General features: G+C 39.6%; 1 protein-coding gene across 5 annotated transcripts in view; it reads right to left on the reverse strand.

Moving 5' to 3' along the window:
* Positions 1-21,747, reverse strand: part of RMND1 (required for meiotic nuclear division 1 homolog) — a 611,103-nt gene that overhangs the window by 16,348 nt on the left and 573,008 nt on the right. For all 5 annotated transcript variants that reach the window (XM_044088165.1, XM_044088420.1, XM_044088253.1 and 2 more), the window contains exon 10: positions 11,739-11,859. In XM_044088165.1, the coding sequence (XP_043944100.1) occupies positions 11,739-11,859 (121 nt within the window). The remainder of the gene's footprint in view (positions 1-11,738; positions 11,860-21,747) is intronic.

Genomic DNA, 21,747 nt, shown 5'->3' on the forward strand with positions numbered 1-21,747 from the left:
AGTTAATAATTGTATTTCATGTGGGAAGCAAATACCTCATAAGGATTTTCATTCTTACTGTATTCCTTGCTTAGGCCCTGACCACGACATAGCTAGTTGTCGGTTTTGTGCTAGATTCAATCAACGTACAATTAAACGAAGGTACGATTTTGCTTTTCATTACTTCGGTAGGCGCTTTAACTACAAAATGTCATCGGATACGGTTCCGGCTACCGGAGTTCACAAACGTCGCAAGGAAAAAGACAGGCCTCCGAGGTCCAAATCTGATGATAGTGCACAAGCGGAGCCAGCTTCAGGTTCGGCCGTCGTCAGTGAGGCGCTTTTGCAGCCCCTGTCGTCGGCCATTTCAGAACCGATGGCCGAAACGGATTCTCATGAGAAGCCAACCAGGCCTTTAAATATTTCTATTGCAGGACCTTCGGACAATGCTCCTTCGGATGGTCTGGAGCAGCTGTGCAGGTACCGGCTTCTGAAGGGGTTTTCAGGCCTACTCAGCTTCTAATAAAGGCAAAGGCAAAGACTCCTAAATCAAAGACTGCAACACAGGCCTCTTCTGAACCAGCTCCCAAGTCACAGAAACAGTTACTCAAGATGGAGGAAGATTTACTTACTATGATTAGGGGTTCACATCCCCCTCCAGATAAAAGGTCAAGGCAGGATGTTTATTATGATTCCTCTGATCAGACTTCTGTTTCTTCAGTTTCTTCTTCTGACCAGGAATATTCTTTCCCTCCTTATGAGGATTCTGATGCTGAGGAATCCATTCCTTCAGCTTCTCCCCCTGAGGATTTCTCTTTTGGGGAAACTTTGCATGAAATGAGGGAACATTTCCACTGGGAAGGACAGGAGTATTCTGAATCTAAGAAAAGACTAAGGGATTTTCTTCTTCTTCCCCAACATAGACCCCTGGCTATTCCTCCTGTTTTGGATATTGTGGATGATGCTTTTTCGGAGGCTAACTTAACCCCTGACTCTTTTCCTCCTGCTCCTGTTAAGCCTGATAGATATTACAGGGTTCCTGATTCCCACCAGTTTTTATACAAGAACCCTTCTGCTGACCCTGAAACCATTTCTCAGGGTCCTAAGGGAGTTAAGGCTGCTTCTGCCAAAAATCCCATTCCCACTGAAAAGAATTCTAGATCCTTAGAAAGATGGGGCAAAAAAGTGTACACTTCTGCTACTTTGTCCATTAGGGCTTTAAACTGTCAGTTTCATATGCTGAAATACCAGCAATTTCTCTTGTCTGTTTTAAAACAAAAGCTTACTTCCATTTCTGCCTGTGCAGATGATAAGGAATTACATGACTTATTGCATGGCACTGAACAAGTTGGGAAGCATGGTTTACACTGTGGATTTGATGCCTTGGAGGCTTCTTGTAGGGCTGCTGCCTCCGGCACAGTCATTAGAAGGCATGCATGGCTAAAGGAACAAAATTTGCCAGAACAAGTAAAAGCTAAATTATTGGATGCTCCTGTTCAGCATAATGTTTTGTTTGGATCAAAAGCTGAAGAGGTGATTAAAAAGATGGAGGATAAGGCGAAATCCATGCAAACAGTTAAAGATTTCTTACAAGTACAGCCACCAAGATTTAGCAGGAATTGGCCTTCTAAAAATTGGTCCTTTCCCACTTAAGACAGGCCTCAGAGGGGTAGATATAGATGCTCCAGAGGAAGGCCTCAAACACAATCTTCTTATAGACCAAGACAGTGGACTGCTTCCACACCTAGGGGAGGAGAGGACAGGTCACAAACTCAAAGGAAACATACTCAATGACTCTCTCTGTTGGGCTGCAGGAACTTCTTGCCTGGAAGCCCCTCTCGGAGGAAAACTCTCTCTTTTTTATCAAAATTGGACTCGTATAACCCAAGACAATTGGATTCTGGATGTGGTTTTAAGAGGTTACAAATTCCATTTTCATACCCTGCCAAGGCCAAGCAGATGGCCAGACCTTCCAAAACATCAATGGACAGAGGCCTTAAACCAGGTGGAAGCTCTTTTGGCTATGAAAGCCATAGAAAGTACAGTTTTGTACCTACCATAAATGTAGATGTTATACCAGAGAGTTGACGCCGACGGTCGTCGGTCATGAGAGACTGGCGTACATGTCAGGGTACTAATCGCATGACCGACACATTTCCTCAGTCTTTTCTTGCCCCAGATGTCAGAAGACCCAAAAGACAAGTCCCAAAACAACCTGCACCTGGCAAATTATAAAGTAGTTAGTCTTAGAGTATATAGGCAGGTGATAATGCCTTACTGCCATGATGGGAATAACAAAATGCAATGCAAAAGCCAATCCACCTAGAAATAGTTTGTTTTGACACAGGCTGCTCAAAAATTGCCTGTGTACATCTAAAGTGGGAAGGATAATGATACCCTGTCCTTATGGAAAATCAAAAGGGCTCCTCAGACACCCTTCTTGCAGAAGTACCATGACAAATATTTCAATTCAGCAGTAGCTGCAGGCTCAAAAGGTTGTAGAGTAAGTTTTTCCAACACAAAATTGAGATCCCAAGCAGGAGTAGGAGAAACAAAGGTGGGTCACAATCATCCAATAATTCAGTAAGATATTGAAGAGCCACACTCAAATTAGGCTCTGTTTGCTGTACTAGTACTAGGCCTTCTAGCTTCCATAATCACATTTAAAACTTGTTGAGGAAGCAGAGACCTGCTGTGCTTCAACACAGGATATGCCAAGCTGTGAGATGAAGAGATTGAAGCTTGACATTGAGCAGATGACCGTCCTTCTGAGATAACAGATGAGGAATCAGAGGTAAAGGCCAGTCGTGTGATTCTTGTTGTGCAATGGTTTAGGTGGTTTAGTTAGAAGCCCGAACGTGGAGTTCCCCTGACACCCATGAGCACTGAAATTTCTGAAATACATGAAGATCAGTTTCCACTGTTGGATCCATGATTTTTGTGTTTAATACATCTGCTAGGAGAGTCTGTGCCTCTGGCTTTGCCTGAAGAGTTAGTTGCAGGCTCAGGCTCGTCTCCTATGAAAATCATTGCTTGCTGCTATAGAGGATAAGAAGAATGTCCCCTTGCTTGTTGATGTACCACATGACAGTTGTGTTGTCTGTTAGAATCAACACCTGCCCTGGAAAGCCATCAAATGCAAACTGACATGCTGACATCTATGATGTAGATGATGTGCAGGCCACTCTTGTTGTATCTTGTCTGTCTTGTATCCTCCTCCTCAGTGTCCGGCTCAGTGTCAATGTGTGTAACTTAAATCTCTCCTCGCCTGGCCGGGTCACAGAGACAGTTTTTGTTTAGGTCCTGAGCCTTCCACCACCAGAATTCCTTTTTTGAAAAGGCAAGGTATTATGAATGACAGTCGAAATCTTGGCAGTGTTGTGTCCATACATTTTTTGAGATACCATTGCAGCTTCCCTCATATGCAGTGGCATTGGGAAGCACACCAGAATAAAGATGCCATGAACCCTAATGCTTGAAGGACTGTCCTTGCAGTCATACACGGGACTGATGAGAGTTGATGGAAGTAAAGTGACAGACTCTTAGATGCTGTAGAAGGTCATTCTTTCTTTTACGAAGGCCAGGCCCTCACCAGAGTACGAGTAGATTTGAATTCTGATCTGGCGCAGTAGATACCTTGAGCCACTAAGCCAGAGTTGAACATGAACCCCTTTCACTGGAAGCCAGCTGCCCGGCGAAGAACAGAACTAGAAGCAGCCACTCAGAGGCCTGAGCCTTTCCGAAACGCATCAACACACACCAAGAATGCTTACCCACACTTGTTCAGACACATGAACCAAATCCAGCACTCTTACACTCAATACCTTCCGCCAAAGCATCCACCTTAGATTTCAATTGGGAAAGGAGATAATTTGATATTTTAGCATATGAAACTGAAAGAACATCTGGTTCCACTTTCAGAAATGGGACAAGGTTTTTACTCAAGGCTCTTTCTAGTCCCCAGGAAGCAAAACTCATGGAGACCCATTCTGGATCTGTCAGTCTTGAACACCTTTCTAGAGATTCCAAAATTCAAGATGCTTACTCTATAACAGCTACATCCAATGCTGTCCAAAGATGCATGGATGGTAACTTTGGATTTAAAGGAGGCATATTTACACATTCCCATCAGGCAGGAATGCAGAAAATACCTCAGGTTCAAGGCCGGATCGAGGCACTTTCAATTCTCTGCGCTGCCCTTTGGATTGTCTACTGCGCCCAGGGTCTTCACCAAATGTCTGGCTCCAGTAGTAGCTTACTGCAGACTCAAGGGAATTCAAATTTACCCTTATCTGGACGATTGTCTAATTCAGGCAGACAGCAAGGATGTCTTACTCCAGCATCTAGAATTTGTACAGAACCTCCTCAAGTTCCTGGGATGCTCTGTAAACATAAAAAAGTCAAATTTGACACCATCACAACAGATAACTTTTCTGGGTGCTCTTCTAAACACCACAACCCAGATGGCATTTCTGACATCCGAAAAACAATTACAGCAGGCTTCAACTCAGCTATCTGCAAGGAGATTCCTGCAGGCTTTGGGTTACATGGCCTCCTGCATCCTTCTCGTACCATATGCAAGACTACACATGAGGAAAATACAGTGGTACCTAAAAAGTGTATGGTCTCAGCATTGCCACAGTTTAGACATACTGATCTCCGTTCTTCCTTGCCTTCAAAAGGAATTTCTTTGGTGGTCCAGGGCATGTGCTCTAAACAAAGGGAAACCCTTCTGTCTGCCTCCTGCCACTCAGATTCTCACCACGGACGCCTCGGATTATGCTTGGGGAGCCCATTTTCAGGGCAACTGTCTGCAGGGCCTTTGGACAAAGGATCAGAAGCACCTGCATATCAATTTAAAGGAAATGTTAGCCGTTCAGAAAGCTCTAATGGCCTTCAGGAATCTTCTACAACCAGGACAACTACTAATACGGACAGACAACACCACAGTTATGTGGGTACATAAACAAGCAAGGGGGATCTCATTCCTACCCCCTTTGCAGACTAGCCATGGATCTATGGAACACAGCTCTAGCTTGCAATCTGGACCTTCAAGCTCAGTTTCTACCAGGGAAGCAAAATTTCCTGGCAGACAGTCTCAGCAGAAACCTTTTGGATCCACACGAGTGGATGCTGGACACCAAAATATTCAGGATGATAACAGCAGTCTGGGGATGTCCTCAGACCTCTTTGCATCCCCTCTCAATCATCAACTACAGAATTTTTGCACCAGGACTTTTCACAAAGAAGCTTGGAAAGTGGATGCTCTATCATTCAGTTGGAGGAACCTCTCGGGATATGCCTTTCCGCCTCTTCCTCTTCTTCCACGGGTATTATTAAAAGATAAAACAGGACAAGCCCAAGATGATAATCTTGCTGGCCCCAAATTGGCCTTGACAGTTTTGGTACCCAACTCTAAAAAACCTATGTCTGGAGGCCCCTTGGGTTTTACCTCAGTCTCTGAACCTTCTGTCCCAACATCAGGGTCAGGTTCTACACTCTCATGTCAGAACTCTCAGCCTGGCGGCCTAGTTAATCCAGGGCCTTTGATTTCTTCTTTCCTACCCAAGCAGGTTATGAATGTCATTTTAGAAGCCAGACGTCCTAGCACTAGAAAATCTTATGCAGGAAAATGGAAAAGATTTTGTTCCTGGATGCAGGCTCAGGATTCTGATCCTCTTCTTCCGAACATTCCTTTAATTTTACTTTACTTGTCAGATCTCTTACATAAGGGTCTCTCTTTCTCTTCCATTAAGATACATGCCTCTGCTATTTCTGCTTATTATAATACAGATCCTCCAATATTTTCCCACCAGCTCATGAGACAGTTTCTCAGAGGAGCTAAGAACTTAAGACCTCCTAGATCTCCTCCCATTCCTGCTTGTATGTTTTTGAAAAACTAACCTTGCCTCCTTTTGAGCCTGCTGCCTCTTCTGACATCAAGTTTTTATCTTGGAAGACAGCTATCCTGTTAGCCCTAACCTCTGCCAGGAGAGTTTCAGAGTTACAAGCTCTCATGGTTGTGGAACCTTATATTATTTTTCATCAAGACAGGGTGTCTTTGAGGACTAATCCTACCTTCATGCCTAAGGTGGTTTCCAAAGTGGCTTTAAATCAAACTATCCACTTGCCAACTTTTTTCCCCACTCCTCAAAATAAAGGGGAAAGGATCTTACATTCCTTGGATGTACACAGACAACTACGTTTTTACCTGGACAGAACCAAGAACATCAGAAAATCAGAACAATTGTTTGTTTCTTATGCTTCAAGTTCCCAAGGTAAAGCCATTTCAAAACAGACCATTTCTAAATGGATTGCTCATGGAATCAGATTTTGTTATTCACACCATGCAAAGCAAATCCCAGGGAGTATACGGACTCATTCCACCAGAGCTGCTGTCACTTCTGCGGACTTCCTCATGGGAGTTCCTACCAAAGACATTTTGGAAGCTGCAACTTGGAGTTCAGTGCATACTTTTTCTAAGCACTACAATCTACCTCTCTACTCTAAGTCTAGGGCAGGCTTTGCCTCTGCAGTCTTGCAGGGCCTTTTAGCTGCCCCTTCTTCTTTATGACCACCTCCCTTTCTTTCAGCTTTGGTATTCTACCCTACAGTCATGACTGCAACAGTGAAACACGATAAACATAGTACAGTTGTGTACACCTACCATAAATGTAGATGTTCGAGTGTCTTCACTGTTGCAGTCTGGGTTTCCCTCCCTCCTGTCCCCTCTTATTTTTACTTTTGTGTAGTTCCTTTTTTCACCTTTCTTCTGAGGTGTATTTGCAAAGGATATGGGACCTTTCTCATTTTGGGACTCCTGACATCTGGGGCAAGAAAAACTAGAGAAGATTGCGAAGGCTGTCAGCTTTGTACTCCTGGCGCTCTGACGTCAGGGAGCATGGTTGAACAGCCGACGCAGGACCCAGACTTTGGGATTCTGGCCGACCGAGGGCTGCCTGCCGGCAGGGGAGAACCCTACAGTCATGACTGCAACAGTGAAGACACTCGAACATCTACATTTATGGTGGGTGTACACAACTGTACTTTCCAAGGGGAGACTGACAAAGAGGAATTTGATTATTTATCAGGAGAGACACCCATCACATCCTCTATATTTGGAATCCCCAAGGTCCATAAGAATGTAGTTGACCCCCCTTTTAGACCTACTGTGGCAGCAAGGGGGTTCAAAACTAAAATGTTAGCGGCTTTTATTGACCACCATTGTAAGCACATGTCGAAACGGAACTCGCATATTTTAAGGGACTCTTGGCATTGTTTGGATGTATTGAAAAATGTAAATTGTCAGGAAGATTTTATTTTTGTTACCATTGATGTCATTAATTTATTTTCAGTAATCCCTCATGATATAGGTTTGAGTTTTTTCATGATGCCCTAGGTAGAAGTGATATTTTGAGTAATGATAGAATCAATATTCTAGTGAGTTAGATGTTGTTGGTCCTTAAAAATCATTTTTTATTTTTTGAATGGGAATTTTTTCAGCAAGTGGCAGGTGTAGCAATGGGTGTGAAATGTGCCCCTATACACGCCAATTTAGTATTAACCGAGTAGGAAAGGCTCCATGTAATTCACTTCAAGGTTTATGCCTAAGATACTTATTTATGTAAAATTTTTGGATGATATCCTGGTTTTATGGAGAGAGAATGTTGAACAGTTAAACAGTACTACGACTTTTTAAAGTTCACTTGTAATCCTCAAACAGAAGGCACTGAGTTTTTAGATTTTTTCATTTATAAAGATTTGGAGAAACAATCTTTCATAAGGAGACATATTCGAATGTCTTGTTGCATTATGACAGTTGCCACCCATTCCATCATAAAAGGAGTGTGATTAAAGGTCAAATGGTCAGGTTATCTAGATTAGTGAGTGATGATGTTAAGTTTGGAGAAGAGATGAGAATACTGGTTGGCATGTTTAAGGACAGGGGTTACCCAATACGTTTATTACTGAATGTAAGAAAAGAAATTTGAAGTTTAGACGCATGAAATTTGCCCCTATTTTAAAGGCAAGGATAGCACTGAATATGGGTAGTGAATTTGAGTTCCAAGCACAGGTTATAAATAGAAAAGGGGCTATGTTGGTACAATATAACATTTTTTTGCACCTGCTGTAGTAAATATTTTGAATATGCATTGGAATACCCTGTTACCTTTTGAACTGAGAACCAAATTGGGCAGTAAACCAATGGTTGCTTATAGTAGGGGCAGAGATTTAAAAAGTTGTTTTTTGCGTTTTGTCTTAGCATTAAAGGTAATAAATTGAAATCCAGGATGAACAAATATCAACGATGGACCTTGTGTGGTTATTCCATGGTACGGTACGAAAGAAGTATTCAATGCCCAGGACACTGCAACTAACAGTGACATTGTGGTTTATATGGCTTCTTGTATATCCTGTCCAGCTTTTTACATAGGCAAGAGTACGAGAAAGCTTAAAGACTGGATAGCTGAACATGTGAGGGATATTAAAAATAAAAAAGTAGTAGTGGCCTATATATATGCGCTCCACAAATTGTAACAATTTTAAAAGTTTAGAATATAGGAAATTGGTGTGGCAACTAAGGGTTAATGCTAAACAGCATCCAAGAATTAATGAAGCTTGCTCTATAGCGAACATTTTAAAAATGAGATCGCAAAAGGTGTACATTTGAAATTAGGCTAGTTAATATTTTTAAGCCATCACAACTTAATGTTTCCTCATTTTATATTTTCTTTTCTTTTTTTTTTCTCTTTTTTTTGTAAAAGTCCTAAGTTTTTAGTTTTATCAAAACTGACATTTAGTGAGTGTTGAATTTAATATACTATATATATATATATATATATATATATGTGTGTGTGTGTGTGTGTATAGTGTGTGTGTGTTTTCTGCTGGTTAAATGGTTTTAATTTAATCATTGGGTTAGTGTCATGTGATTAGTTATTTTGGTACATAAAGCATGTGCGTGTAATGTTTATTCACTCTGAAGAAGCCCTTTAAGTTATTTGGACAAAAGCGCTTTGTCTATTTATAGTTTGTTAATAAAGTACCTTAGTCTCCGTGATTACTTTTTGGCTGTGGTAATGGTAATTTTTTATTTTTCAAAGTGTAGTATTTGTGACTTCCCTTCCACCTAAGAACTAAGACTACAACATGGTGATGGTACTCATGTAGGTGAAGGACCTAGGATACAAAACTCTAAGGGATACGTAGAGACATGTCAGAAATCATCATGCAGGTCACAAATGCAGGATAGATTGTGGTCCTGACAAGAATCCTTCCTTCTCCAAGAAAGATGCCTAGGTACAAAGAAAAGATAATTTGCTATAACTATTGGCTAAATAGTTTGTATCATTCCAAGGGGATACTTAATCAGCTTTGCAAAGGATGACATGCACCTCTCATTCCAAGGCTTCTGCAAACTGGCTAAAGCTTCTGCTGCCACCCATAGTACCTTTTTTCAGGAAGAGTATAGCCAAGACATTACAACAAAACTAACATATCAAATCCAAAGCAGGATTACAAGCTTCAATAACTGAGGATTTATTATTCTGATTCACATGGAGCTCAATGTAAAAAAACAGCATTCAGTGATGTTTGTTTGCAGTGTTTAACCTGTTTGTGATACTGTCTATTTATTAAAGGAGTGAGTGATTTTCCCTGCAGTCTCTTTTTTACTTTATATCATGTTTAGATAGATGCCAGTGGTACCTGACTCTTGAAAAATAATTGCCAAAGACTTTTAGTAAATGTAAACACTCATCACAAACTGTGATGTCTACATGCTTGTATTATTTGTTTCCTGTGCACACTTTTGATTTTAAATCCCTGGCTGAGTCTGAAAATGGGCCAGTAAGATCAGTGATCTACCCCTACTCAACAAATAAAGTATGCAAGGTGGGGAAGCCAATCAAGAAAAAGTTATGTAATTTATTGGTTTCATTATTTATTCTTTAATTTACCAGTACAAGTATTTGTTAGTTATGCCTTCAATGTATATGTACAATCAGTGATTGTCTGTTTGATGAGATGTGTGTTGTGAATGCTAAGTATGTATACTTTGGTGAAGGTTGAAAACACTGCTTATTATAAAACTATGTTCATGCTAAAATAGTTGTGCAGCAGTCATTTTTATTGTCTTTAGTGATGTCCTACATGCAAATGCATTGTAAAACTGGGCTGCAGATGTATGTAAATGTTCACTAATAAAATGAAGTAATAAACAAGTCTGTTTGAAAAAAAAAGGCTATTTATTATGGTGAGAATAATAAAGGTAAGGCATATAATTTATTTCACATATGCTGTGAAATGAAGAGTGTGAACATGGACTAACTTTCCCTTTCTACTTACATTAGGTTACGAATTACAGTTACTATATCCAAAAAGAGGAAGAGATGCAAGATCCAGTAATTGCCACTGCACTCAATACTTAAAAATGACACTATGCAGAATAAATACAATGTAACAGGTTATGATAAGAAAATAATTTCTGTTATATTACTTAAGAAATACTTTTTTCAGATATAAGAGAACATAGCTATCACAAAATAAGCTTACTGAAGTAGTTGTATGACTAATAAGTATTTTAAATGTTGGGAAGGTACCTCATGTATGAGGCTGTACAGAAAAACAGAAAATAATCTTTTTAAAACAAATGGATTACAAAAAACTGCTTTATACTACAGGAATTAATGATTCCTAGCTAATTAAGACTTGTTTTAAGAATATATTATAATCAGAGACAAAAAAGTATCAGGGAAGTTCTGTCTTCTAGATATTTCTTTCAGACTCTGGCCTTCCCTTCTTTTCTGTTCACCAGTTATTTGATATCCTTTCATACATAGCACACAGACAATTAAGCAGTTTCACATTTACATACTTAATAGGATGGTCTACCTGCCTTTGCTTAGCTATCTCATTAAAGAAGCTACTAATTGTACTCTTACAACTTTAGCTTTCTAGCCTGGGAAGAGATCTTGAAATCATGGAGCATAACAATTACAATATTACAATAGAATGCATCTCCTATACAGTTCACATTCTATACATAACTGCAGATTTACCAGTGGAATGCAGTTACAAATTTAAGTTACCAGAGGCAGCCAGTGGTTAGCATTGTCGCCTCACAGCAAGAGGTTCTCCGGTTCGATCCTCGGCTGGGGTGCCTTCTGTGTGGAGTATGCACGTCCTCCCAGTGGTCGTGTGGGTTTCCTCCGGGTGCTCTGGTTTCCTCCCACATCCCAAAGACATGCTGTAGGTGGACTGGACACTCTAAATTGGCCCTAGGTGTGAGTGTGTGTGTTCCTACCGTGGAAGATTGGGTGCCGGGCTGGCAACTCGACACCGTAAAACTCCACTGCCAATCACGAGCAGACAGGTGATCCACTGTGGCGATCCCTATCCGGGAAAAGCCAAAAAAAGAAGAAGAAGAAGAGTTTGTAGTCACAGGGTATAACAATTACAATTCATGTGTCTCATATACATTTCACATTCAATGCACAACAGATGATTTCCCAGTGGACTGCGGTCAAAAACTAAAGTTACAGTTTTGTATACTGTTTAATATTTTGCACCCACAAATTCAGCCATCATTTTGTGCCACTGGAAAAAAAAGCAAATGTACAGCAGATTAAATCATATTTTTTTAACCTGCTGCACATTTTAAACGCTCACACAATTGTTGCATTCTGACTCAGAAAACAGTGGCAGATTTAATTCTCAAACATCATATCAGTAAACCAAGTAACTAACACAGGTCTTACCTTTACTCTACGGTTGATGCTTAGGAATTGACAGGTTTTGTCATAGAGATGCTCAAGATTCTCTCTGTCCCAATAAAAGTCAGGAGTCATAAGCAGATCTGAGCTCAGGTTGATTCGGTGTCTGAAATACAAATAAGCTTTCTGAACACTGTTCTTTCCTGATGTATTTACTAATGAATTAACAACTCACTGTTAATCTTTTATTTAGCATCTCCATATTCTTTTGGCCATGAGCAGAGGCTTAAATATTTCTAAGGTTTACCTACCAGCAAAAGAACTGAAATTAAGGATAAAAACAGATTCCAAGGCCCATAAATATGCAATACTGCAGACATTTTGTTCACCAGTCCCTTTGTTTATTCAATCTTTGCATACGCATTTGTGATACTGTCCCTGTTCTTTAGAATCTTCATAATAATCTACATTCTTATGTGAAGGGATATGCATTTTTGAACCCAGCTGTCATTCAGTGACAACACTGTTAACATGCATCAACATTTTATTTTCACTTCCCAACAGTCAGGACAGCTTAATAGCCTTCAGTTATAATAATGCCATATGAAGTTACATGATTTTATCTAGCTAGTGGTAATTAGCAGTCACAGATCTAAATCCAGCTGTCATCAACAAATCTGGCAATGAAAGCATTGTTCTCCTTTTAAGGACTTATTTTTGCTCTTCCCAAGGTAAACAGAATATCATATGTCATAATGTTTCTATAATTATGTCATTATATTGCATTTTTTGGCCATGCAGATAATTTAACACAGACTTTGTTGTATACCAGTCCACACGGCTTATGTATTATTTGTTTACCTGGTGAGGATGGACTTACCTGCATCACAAAGTATAAATTCTTCCTTTTTATATGCTTTTTTAATGAGTTACTGTAACACCGACTTTACAGAAATCTGTTACAATTATTTGCACTCTTTTACTCCTAGTCAGAATGTGGCACTGTTTTTTCTATTTATGCTTGAAATACCACTTGTATATATATTAAACTGAAAATGTCAACTTTTATTGGCCTAAGAAGATCTTTCTGGCAAATGGTCAAAACTTAAATAATAAAATATCAGTACTGTGGTAATAACTAAAAACTGGGCAGCAAATCATACTGACTTACAAGACTTCAAATCATTCCATTTTTGCTGACCTCAAACTGGCAAGAAGAGTTTAATGTGGTAGATGCCTACCTTAATTTGTGTCAAGTTAAATCTGTTTTAACTACTTAACCCTAAACACTGTAACAAAACTCAAATGCCATGGTGTATTACATGTGATGAATAAATAATACTAATATGAAACAGAAAATTATATGCTGTTAAACACATTCTGTCAAAACACATACAGAATAAAACTAATGAATATATACAGTGGATATAAAAAGTGTACACACCCCTGGAAAATGCCAGGTTTTTGTGATATAAAAAATGAGACCACAATAAAATATTTCAAAACTTTTCCTACCTTTAATGTGACCTATAACCTGTACAATTTAATTGAAAAACAAAAAACTGTTAGGGGAATAAATATAAAAAATAAAAAATGTACAATAAGCTGGCTGCATAAGTGTGCACACCCTTAAAGTAATACTTTGTTGAAGCACCTTTTGATTTAATTACAGCATTCAGTCTTCTTGGGTACACACCTGCCATCAATTAAAGAGACTGATTAACCCCAAATAAAGTTTAGCTGTCCTAGTAGGATTTTCCTGACATTTACTCAGTTGCCTGCTACTTCAAAAGCCATGGTTCGCAGACAACTTACAAAGCATCCGAGAGATCTCATTGTTGAAAGGTATTAGTCAGGAGAAGGGTACAAAAATGTCCACAGCATTGGATATACCATGGAACACAGTGAAGACAGTCATCAAAAAGTGGAGAAAATGTGGGAACAACAGTGATATTGCAAAGAACTGGACGTCTCTCCAAAATTGATGAAAAGACGAGACGAAAACTGGTCAGGCAGGCTGCCAAGAGACCTACAGCAACTCTGAAGGAGCTGCAGGACTTTCTAGAAAGTACTGGTTGTGTATTACATGTGACAACAATCTCCCATACTCTCCATATGTCTGGGCTATGGGGTAGGGTTGCAAGATGGAAGCCTTTTCTTACACAGAAGAACATCCAGGCCCAGCTAAAATTTGCAAAACAATACATCAAGTCTCCCAAAAGAATGTGGGGAAAATGTGTTATGGTCTGATGAGACCAAGGTTAAACTTTCTGGCCATAATTCTAAAAGGTACGTTTGGTGCAAAAACACTTCACATCACCAAAAGAACACCATCCCCACGGTGAAGCATGGTGGTGGCAGTATCATGCTTTGGGGTTGCTTTTCTTCAGCTGGAACTGGGGCTTTAGGCAAGGTGGAGGGAGTTATGAACAGTTCCAAATACCAGTCACTTTTGGCCCAGAACCTTCAGGTGTCTGCTAGAAAACTGAAGATGAAGAGGAACTTCAACTTTCAACATGACAATGACCCCAAGCATACAAAAAAAAATCAACAAAAGAATGGCTTTACCAGGAAAAAAAAATTTGGAATGGGCCAGCCAGATCCCAGACCTAAATCCAATAGATAATCTGTGGGGTGACCTGAAGAGGACTGTGCACAAGAGATGCCCTCACAATCTGATAGATTTGGAGCGCTTTTGCAAGGAAGAGTGGCAAATATTGCCAAGTCAAGATGTGCCATGCTGACAGACTCCTACCCAAAAAGACTGATTGTTGTAATTAAATCAAAAGGTACTTCAACACAGTATTAGTTTAAGGGTGTGCACACTTATGCAACCAGCTTATTGTACGTTTTTTATTTTTTATATTTTTTCCCCTAATAAATTTGTTTTTCAACCGAATTGTACAGGTTATAGATCACATTAAAGGTGGGAAACGTTTTGAAATGGTTTATTGTGGTCTCATTTTTTTACATCAGAAAAACCTGGCATTTTTACAGGGGTGTGTACACTTTTTATATCCACTGTAGGCATGCATGTATATTACGCATACACAAACAGAATAACAATCCAGTAAATAAGTAGCAAAATAATAACAAGAATTTCAGATAAAAAATTTAAGGCAATGGGATCACTAATTTGCAGGCATAAGTAGTAGTCCAGGGGAAACTACGACTGAGCATGTAAGTGGTTAGTATTAAAACTATGCAAAAAGTAGTTTCTACATTACTGAGGCTGTATTATTTTGGGAGTCTAAGTACCCTTCAATAAACTGAGATACCTACAGTTTGGTGTTAATACATGTTCAAAAATTCAGTGACTTAAATTCCTTGTGCAGTTGGTAAATAAATCTACTAGAAGACAGAGAATTTTTAAACAGATTTTTACAAATTTGGTCACCTCCTGAAGGACTCCTCTGGTATCTCCTTCTCCAGTGAAGTCTGTCCATAACCTTGTGACCTTCTTTAGACTCTGAAAAGCTCCTTCAGTAACCCCCCACTGGATTTATGGACTACAGATGAAATACCAAAACCCACTTCTGGCTGCAGCCCCCCCTTAACCTTAATTCAGCAAGCTTCAATATAAAATTCAATGACTATTCAAACAACACAGAGGTAGCAATATCTACCACAACCAAGTACCAGACTAAATTCAAAAAACAAACCACCCTGGTGGTCCACTGCCATAAATACACTATACTACAAAAGAAAGAAAGTCGTTAAATTATTTAGTAGATTCAAAACCTCTCTTCTAAAGGATAATATCAAAAGCATTAAAAAACGAGGAACACAATCAGGTCCACAAAAGTAGCCCATGAACTTAGGCTAAACTCTGAAGTCAATAATGATTACAAATCCTTACCAAGCTATATTCGAAAGCTAAAAAAAAACACCCTATACTGCTCAGAATGTATTCACAATGACACATATTCTGACCCAACAGCTAGTGCCAATATGCTTGCAAATAAATTTAGTGCCAACTTCACTCCACACGATGCCTACTCAAAGCCCCAAAATTTTGGAATCTCTTAATTCCCCAATTATATCTAATGATTTACTTAAGGTGCTAATGGGACCTGACAATATTACTATTTTCATAACAGTGTTAAACATGAACTTGCAGACACATTTCTCAATCTGTTTAACCTAAATTTGGCTATTAGTTTTGTCCCTAATGAGTGGCACACTGTCTGACCCAGGTAATTACAGACCAATTAGCCTTACAAGCCTCATCTGCATTATAACTGACCTCATAAAATGTGGTTTCAAACATCTTGTTAGACTGGACTCCTTACAGTTTGGCTTTGTGAAGGGATGGAACCTGGATAAATAAGGCTGTAAAGGGTGGCTATGCAGTGCGAGTGGCACTTCTTCATGTGGCATATCTTGATCTGGTTTCAACACTAGTGCCCATACTGGCATCATACAAAAGCTAAATGGCTTACAATAGACCCATATGTGGCAAAATGGATAGCAAACTGTCTAAAAGACAGAACCTACACAGTGCAGGTTAAAGATGACTCAAGAAAATATGAAAGTGACCAGTAGTGTCCCTCAGGGCTTGGTGCTGGGAATTCTTTTTTATAATAACTTTTCAGATAACCAAGCAGAAAGCCAAGACCACTGGCTAACAAAGTCTGCAGGCAACTGCAACCTGGGAGTTGTTGTTGAGTCACAGTATCACACCCAGACCCTCCAGAATGAAGTCTCTCTACTAAAGTCTTTGTACTAAAAATGGGCTCAAACTAAATGCTAAAAAGTGTATTACCACTTCGGGTACAAAACCCTCCACTCATCATGCAGTACACAGATAATGCACCACTAAAAATTAAAATGCAGTAAAATACTTAGGTATTTTTGGAGAATAGCTTCCATTCTTATGATCACATGCCGTTGTCAGGAAATCATTGTATTTAGCTCAGCTAATTGCCAAAGGAATGCCATCAATGTCTAAAGAAATAATGACTTCCTTATACTAAACACTGATCAAGCCAATTACACAGCACAAAGTCTCTCTGGGATGTATTTCACTAAGCATATCAAACATTAGAAAGACTGCAAGGATTACTAATCAGACACTCACAGGTCTAAAGTCCCTGAGCTAACAAGAGATGCTGGAAGGTCTATCTCTTTGTTTAGTGTCTTAAAGATTTTTGAGGTGAATTCATTGTCTTGCTTACCATGTCATTAGAGACCTGAGTATCCTGGACCTCCTGTTTCTCTACATATCCAATACCTCCACCAATACTGGAATCAGAGACCTAAATCTTCATTAACTAAAACTCCATAGAAGGACAGGTTTGTAACCCAGTGCCTCCCAAACCTTTAGAATAAACTTCCCCTGCATGTTAAGCAGTACTACTCATGATCTTCCTTTAACTCTTCAAATGGTTAATTGAGATCACTGCATTACACCAATAAACAAATATATAAAAATAAAACAATCAAAAAAAAAAAAAAAAAAACAAACTAGATGCTTAGATGGGTATCCACAAATTTAAAGGTGAGGCATAAGGGAGGGTACTGGCAAGGTGAGAATGATCCTAAGACTCATCCTGGAACAGTTATGAAACTATGTAGGGTTTAGGTATCAAATAAAGGACAGTGATCCAAGTATGGTTACTGTTTAGGATTACAGAGCCAAGAGGTCTGTTAGTGCTATGTACACTATATAAGTGTATGATAAGGCCAATAATTAAATATATTATATATTAAATGGTCTTGTGCCAGTTAACAACTGGTGATGTGTACATTTAGAATATGTATAAAGGAAGTTTATACAGAAATCAACAAATATGAAACAGCTAACATACTACCAATATGACAGCTTGATCTATTTAACACTGGATACAGACTGGTGAGAGATAAAAAATGTATTATTGATAAACCATTAGCATGTAAAGGTTTAACAAAATGACCTAGGATTGACTCTACATAAGCAGTAACCCAACAATCTTGCTAGGTGTCCTGTTTATAAAACTCGGCTAGATAGAAGAGTTAAAAGTGACTTACAAATATGTTCCCACACACTAGAGACGGCTGTTGAAGATACCGTCAGTTGGCACAGATGATTAAGGAGCTGCTTAACTATCAGTTTCCTGTGGTTGAGTAGTCCAAGGTTTGATTTCCTTAGCTTCCACTGTTTAATTGTGTGACACTAAGCAAGTCACTTAACCAGACAGTGCTCCTAGGCCAAGTCTGACAAAGGTCCAAGGAGATGCGTCCTTTCCCTACTCAACAAATAACAATAAAATAAATAAAATGTGACGGTTCAGGAGCAGATTCTTGGTAGCATGTACCTTAGGGATATATGGAGTTCCTTCAATAAAAAAATAATTGTTAATTCTTTTTAACTGTCGTGGCATAAAAAAGAATCCTCTAAATTGCCCATAGGTATCTCTGCTTCCAGCTGTGGACTACGATCCCATCTGTGAATAGTTATCTACCTTATGTCTCTTAACCACAGGACAGGCTCCAGTCCCTTTGTGACCGTGAATAAGACAAAGTTAGTAAATGAGAATAAAGGAATGAAAGTACAAACCTTTTTTAACTAAAAGTTAAATGAAATGAAGACACAACTACTGTTATGTCTTTCAAGATAACAGCACAGTCTAAAGAAAATTTATACAACTACATCAGTTTAAGCATTAACAAATTTCATGAGAACTGGCCAAACTATTAAGACATAATTCTATATACACATATCAAAAAAATCCATAAATGCTCAGGAACAGAGGCATAAATTTCCCGAAAGTGGTCAGTAATGAAGTAAAGTAGTTAAATGTAGTTCAGTGATAAAGATGTGGGAGCCAATTTGCCTCATGTAGTGAAATTTCTGATGGTGTCATTTTCCAGTGACAGATAAGGTCATGATAACATCTATATTTATTTATCTATCTAGCTATACATATGTGTGTGTGTGTATATCTATATGCACACACACCTAAATATGTATATTAAGGATTACGGCAGCATTAATTGACCTTCAATACAACAGACTCTTACATCATAGAACAAAAGCATAGACTGTGCAAAGTCATCCAAGACTAAAACAGTGGCAATTATATTTGTGATAACAATCTAACTCCATGGGTGAACAACTGCCATGAAAGGACAATCATCTACAGGTAAGTGGATAAAGTAGTCAACCAAAAGTAAAACTATTAACATTACTAATGACAAATAGATACACATAAAGAAGTGTGTGTATTTTATATATAGATATATATATATATATATATATATATACATATCTACATACATACACACACACACACATATATATATATATATATATATATATATATATATATATATATATATATATATATCTCCACATATAGATATATATATATATATATATATATATATCCACATATATAGGTTCCCTGTAGCACAGCTGGTCAATATAACAGGTGTCCAAAATCGCACAATTCCTGGGATTGGGGAATTATGCCCCTATTCCATGTTTGTGTGATCTCAGAATTAGTACATATAATTAGCAAGGGAGGTAAGGGATACAGCCTTCCACATGTAGAGGTGCAGGGGAGCTTGTCCCCTGCAAAAAACAATGTTTTTGTTTTTAACTTTAAAGTTTACATGTGCAAAGGCTGATTCTCTGTGCATGCATAGATATGCCTATATTTTGCATGTCGACATTGGGTAAATTTGATCTTTAGTTATACATCGGATCATATGAGGTTACTAGGCTAATGGCCTTGGGGCCCTTACAAGCCTAGCCAAGAGTTTATACCCCCCAAAAAGAAACCTCAATCAGCACCTGTCCCCCCTATCAATGAGGGACACAGGTGGAACCCCTGGGACAAATCTGTGGTTTCTCATCCACTCATCAAAGTTGTGCTTGAAGAGGGTCAGCGACATACTTGGCGTGATGTGTACAGGAAATCTATTCCAGAGACAGGGCAGCCTCTGGGAGACAAACCTTTCTCTCAAGCAGGTTTTGTTAATGTCACATATTAGATTTAGGTCTTTTGATCGGGTAATGCACGAGGAGTTACACTTACGGATATGGAGCATCTCTAGTAGGGCAGGGTCCGAGATTGCATTGTAGGTGAAACACAGACCACCTCTGAGCAATTTGTATAATACTGAATGGAGTGACAGTGATTTGAGCCTATCCACATAGGACAGGTGTTGGGAGGCCATGGATTTTCTTTGAGAGGTGTTTCTGTGGCCTTTCCAGTTGGTGCAGGTGTTTGGAGAATTACATACCAAACGGGGCATTGTACTCAATTATTGGCCTAATGATGGAGGAGTACAGAGAGGTAATAACCTCCTTTTTCTGGATGCCATCCCTTTACTTATGAGATGAACCAAGTAAAAGGCTTTTCTGACCACTGCCACTACATGATGGGCAAATGTGAGATTGTTGTCAACCTGTGTACCCAGGTCTCTCACCACAGGTTGTGTGCTTAGGGAAGTTGATGTTGATGTGGTAAACAAGTAGGGGCAGAGTTTTTTCGAATGGTATGATAATACATTTTTTTGCGTTTAACTTAAGGTTATGACTTGGCACCAGTTATTTGTCACTGCTAGACCCTCTTGTTGTATGTTAACATCATTTGGGGAGGCAATGACAGCACCTAACTTACAAATGGCTGTAAATTTGGTCAGCCACAAGCTTTTGGTCTTTGCCTGCACCTCTGAGAAATAGATGCCAAGCAGAAGGGTACCAGGACAGATCCCTGGGGAACACCACAAGTGACAGGTCTGCTGTTGGAGGTAGAGGCACCTATTTTGACCTTGTGGGTCCTATCGGTGAGCCAGTTGGCCGCCCAGCTGATGAGATAGGGATTTATGCCAAGTTGTGTTAGCATTTTGATGATGCCTGAGTGGGGGATTATGTCAAAGGCTTTGGCCAAGACAAGGTAAACCATATGTACTGACCTTCCCTCATCCAGAGCCTTGGCGACAGACTCAAAAAAGTCAACCAGGTTCAACAGGCAAGATCTGCCCTTGAGGAATCCAAAGTGGGTGGGGTCAAGTGCTTGGAGACTGCCTATGTCCTTGTTTATGAGGTTCATAATAATACGCTACATGGCCTTACAGATAAGACTTGTCAAGCTAATGGGGTGATAGTTTCCAAGGTCAGTAGTGGCACCACCTTTGTGCAAGGGGATGACAATGGCAGTTCTCTACTCTGCTGGAATGGAGCCTGTACTTAGGCTATGGTTGAATAGGGTGCTCAATAGCAATGCTAGTTCTTGCGGCAGATGATGCAGAATACAACCTGATATACTATTAGGTCCCATGGAAGCTGTGTTCTTCACCTTGGATAGGGCCTTTAACACGATCTACGGAGATGTGAGGTGTGGGACAAGTATCGGGGATGTCGAAATGGGCTTTGGTGGGGGACAGGGGAGTAAAGTTTGTGCTGATCCTATCTGCTAGCAGGTTGGCTAAGTCAACAGGATCAGTGTAAGTGGTACCATTAAGAACTAATTTGGAACAAACCTGGACTTTGCCATGGAGGTTCAAGACATAACCGAAAAAGGCTCTGTGGTTGCCCTTTCTTTCGGAAGCTAGTTTTGATTCATAATTCACTTTGGAGGTATTCACTAGTGATCTAATTTGCTTGTTGAGGCTAAGGAGGGAGTTTTTTCCAATTGGGAATTCGTGCCTTTTTACCCCTGGAGAACAGTTACTTCCTTTTGCTGTAAAGCCTGTTGATAGAGGATGTCCACCAGATAGGTTTGTTTCCTTAAGGAGCAGGTTTTAGTTCTGTTAGGCATGGCTGAGTCCATGCAGTTGTGCAGGTGCTTGCATACTGCACTGGGGTACTGTTCAGCATAGTTATCTGTACCTCTGAGGGGGGTAGTGGTGTGAAGCTACTGATACCCCCCCTTAGAAGGCTGTAGTCAGCTTTTGAGAAGTTTTTTAACCTGGTTACTGCTGTGGGGGTGGATGCGATAGAAACTTTGAAAGAGATAGACCAATGGTCTGATATCACCGAAGAACTTACTATGGGGGTGGCGCAGTGGTCACCATGTTGGTAAGAACCCAGTCTAGAATGTTATCACCCGTTGTGGGGGATGAA

This window comes from Protopterus annectens, chromosome 1.part0 (genome assembly GCF_019279795.1).
Source record: "Protopterus annectens isolate FY-2018-M chromosome 1.part0, PAN1.0, whole genome shotgun sequence".
Classification (NCBI taxonomy): Eukaryota; Metazoa; Chordata; order Ceratodontiformes; family Protopteridae; genus Protopterus; species Protopterus annectens.